Here is a 1,409-nt window from a genome sequence, read left to right as displayed (position 1 = left end):
CTGACAGAGCTGGGGAATTCACTGGTGCTGAAGCCGTGGAAGTGCCTCGGGCTTTGGGGCTGGGCCTGACAAATGGTGTGAAGTTTCTCAAATCCCCTTGGATTTGCAAATAACCTCCCCTCCAGACACTGGCTGCTTCCATCATTCAGAAGGTTCCCTCCTCCCGCCCCACCCCGTGTTGTCCCAAGGGAAGTGCAGCTCCCTCTGCCCCCTGCATTTTCCATTGTGGCTGCAGCTGTTGGTACTTTCAGCTCTTTTTGCGTTTGTTTACAATTAGGTAACATTAAAACAACCTGACCTGAAGGCTGTTTTAAAGTTGTCCTGCACGGAGCTCTGTGGGGTTACTACACACCGTACATACCCTACACCCTTCTCATTACACATGTCAAGGTTCCCAGTTGCACCAGTGCTGCCGGGCGGTGGGTGATGTCTCTGGGTTTTGTCTTGCAGCTGGCTCTCCTGACAGAGCTGTCCCGTGGCCACAGCAGTGAGAAGCACGGGCTGCTCAGCGTTTCCCACGGTGACCCAACCACCAGCAGTGTCTTCCAGAACGAGAACTTCCAGCTCCATCTGGCCCCCCCTCCGCTGGCTGAAGACTAACACTCCTGCCCCCAGTCCCGGCAAGGCTGCGTTTCAGGTCTTGGTGCTGGGAAGCTTTTCCATCACAACACTGGACTTTCCCCCTCCGCCACCTTTCCCGGGACCCTCTGTGCTGTGTGGAGTCTTGCTGGGTGCTGGTGGGTGACTGAGGCAGCCCTGGGGGGAACTCTGGGGGCAAAACCAAGTGTGCCAAAGCACCGTGAAGCACTGGGCTACCTGCACTGACCCAGAGGCTCATGGCAGCGGCAGCAGCTTGGCCAAATAACTGAGCCAGTTCCACTCCACTGGAGGAGCGTGGCCTGTCCTGTGCCCAGAGCCCATGTTCCTCGGTGCAGTGTGGGTTTCGTGGATGGGTGCCGTACCCAGTGTTGATTGTAGTTCTAGTAAAAGCAGCTGTTTTGGCAAGGCCTGGCTCACTGTGGCAGCAGTCGCAGGGTCTGAGGGCACAGAACAGGCAGACTGGAAAAGGCTGAAGGGTGCAGAGAAGGATATATGTGTATGAGCAAACAACCTGCGTGTGGTGTGTCCCTACAAACATCCATTAAAAAGGCCCTTGGTTGAACTTCCCTGTGTGAGCTGCCGTGCCCCTGGGAGCGGGTGAGGGCTGTGCTCTGGCCGTGCTGCTGACTCCTGTTTTCTTAGTGCAGTTGCCGCTGAGCTCTGATAAAGATGCACCACCTTTGTCACTCTACTTACACAGCTGCAGCCTAATAGCAGTGGTGTTTCTGTCCTGTCACCTCATGCCCAAAACATGTGTGTTACTGGTCTGGTAATCATTCTCTTTCTGTCCCCTTGTTCACTTGGGTGTT

The 1,409-nt window shown here is 55.4% G+C and overlaps 1 protein-coding gene across 1 annotated transcript in view; it reads left to right on the top strand.

Moving 5' to 3' along the window:
- The window catches only part of VPS8 (vacuolar protein sorting 8 homolog (S. cerevisiae)), a gene marked incomplete at its 5' end in the record, with an annotated part of 30,155 nt that extends 29,555 nt beyond the window's left edge, over positions 1 to 600 (top strand). The window contains one exon of the mRNA XM_010012676.1: positions 451 to 600. Coding sequence (XP_010010978.1) covers positions 451 to 600 — 150 coding nt within the window. The remainder of the gene's footprint in view (positions 1 to 450) is intronic.
- Positions 601 to 1,409: the final 809 nt, after the last annotated feature.

The sequence above is a fragment of the Nestor notabilis genome, unplaced genomic scaffold (assembly GCF_000696875.1).
Source record: "Nestor notabilis isolate BGI_N333 unplaced genomic scaffold, ASM69687v1 scaffold24950, whole genome shotgun sequence".
NCBI classification, from domain to species: Eukaryota; Metazoa; Chordata; class Aves; order Psittaciformes; family Psittacidae; genus Nestor; species Nestor notabilis.
Note: the sequence above shows the minus strand (reverse complement) of the source record. Positions and strands in the feature narration are given on the sequence as shown.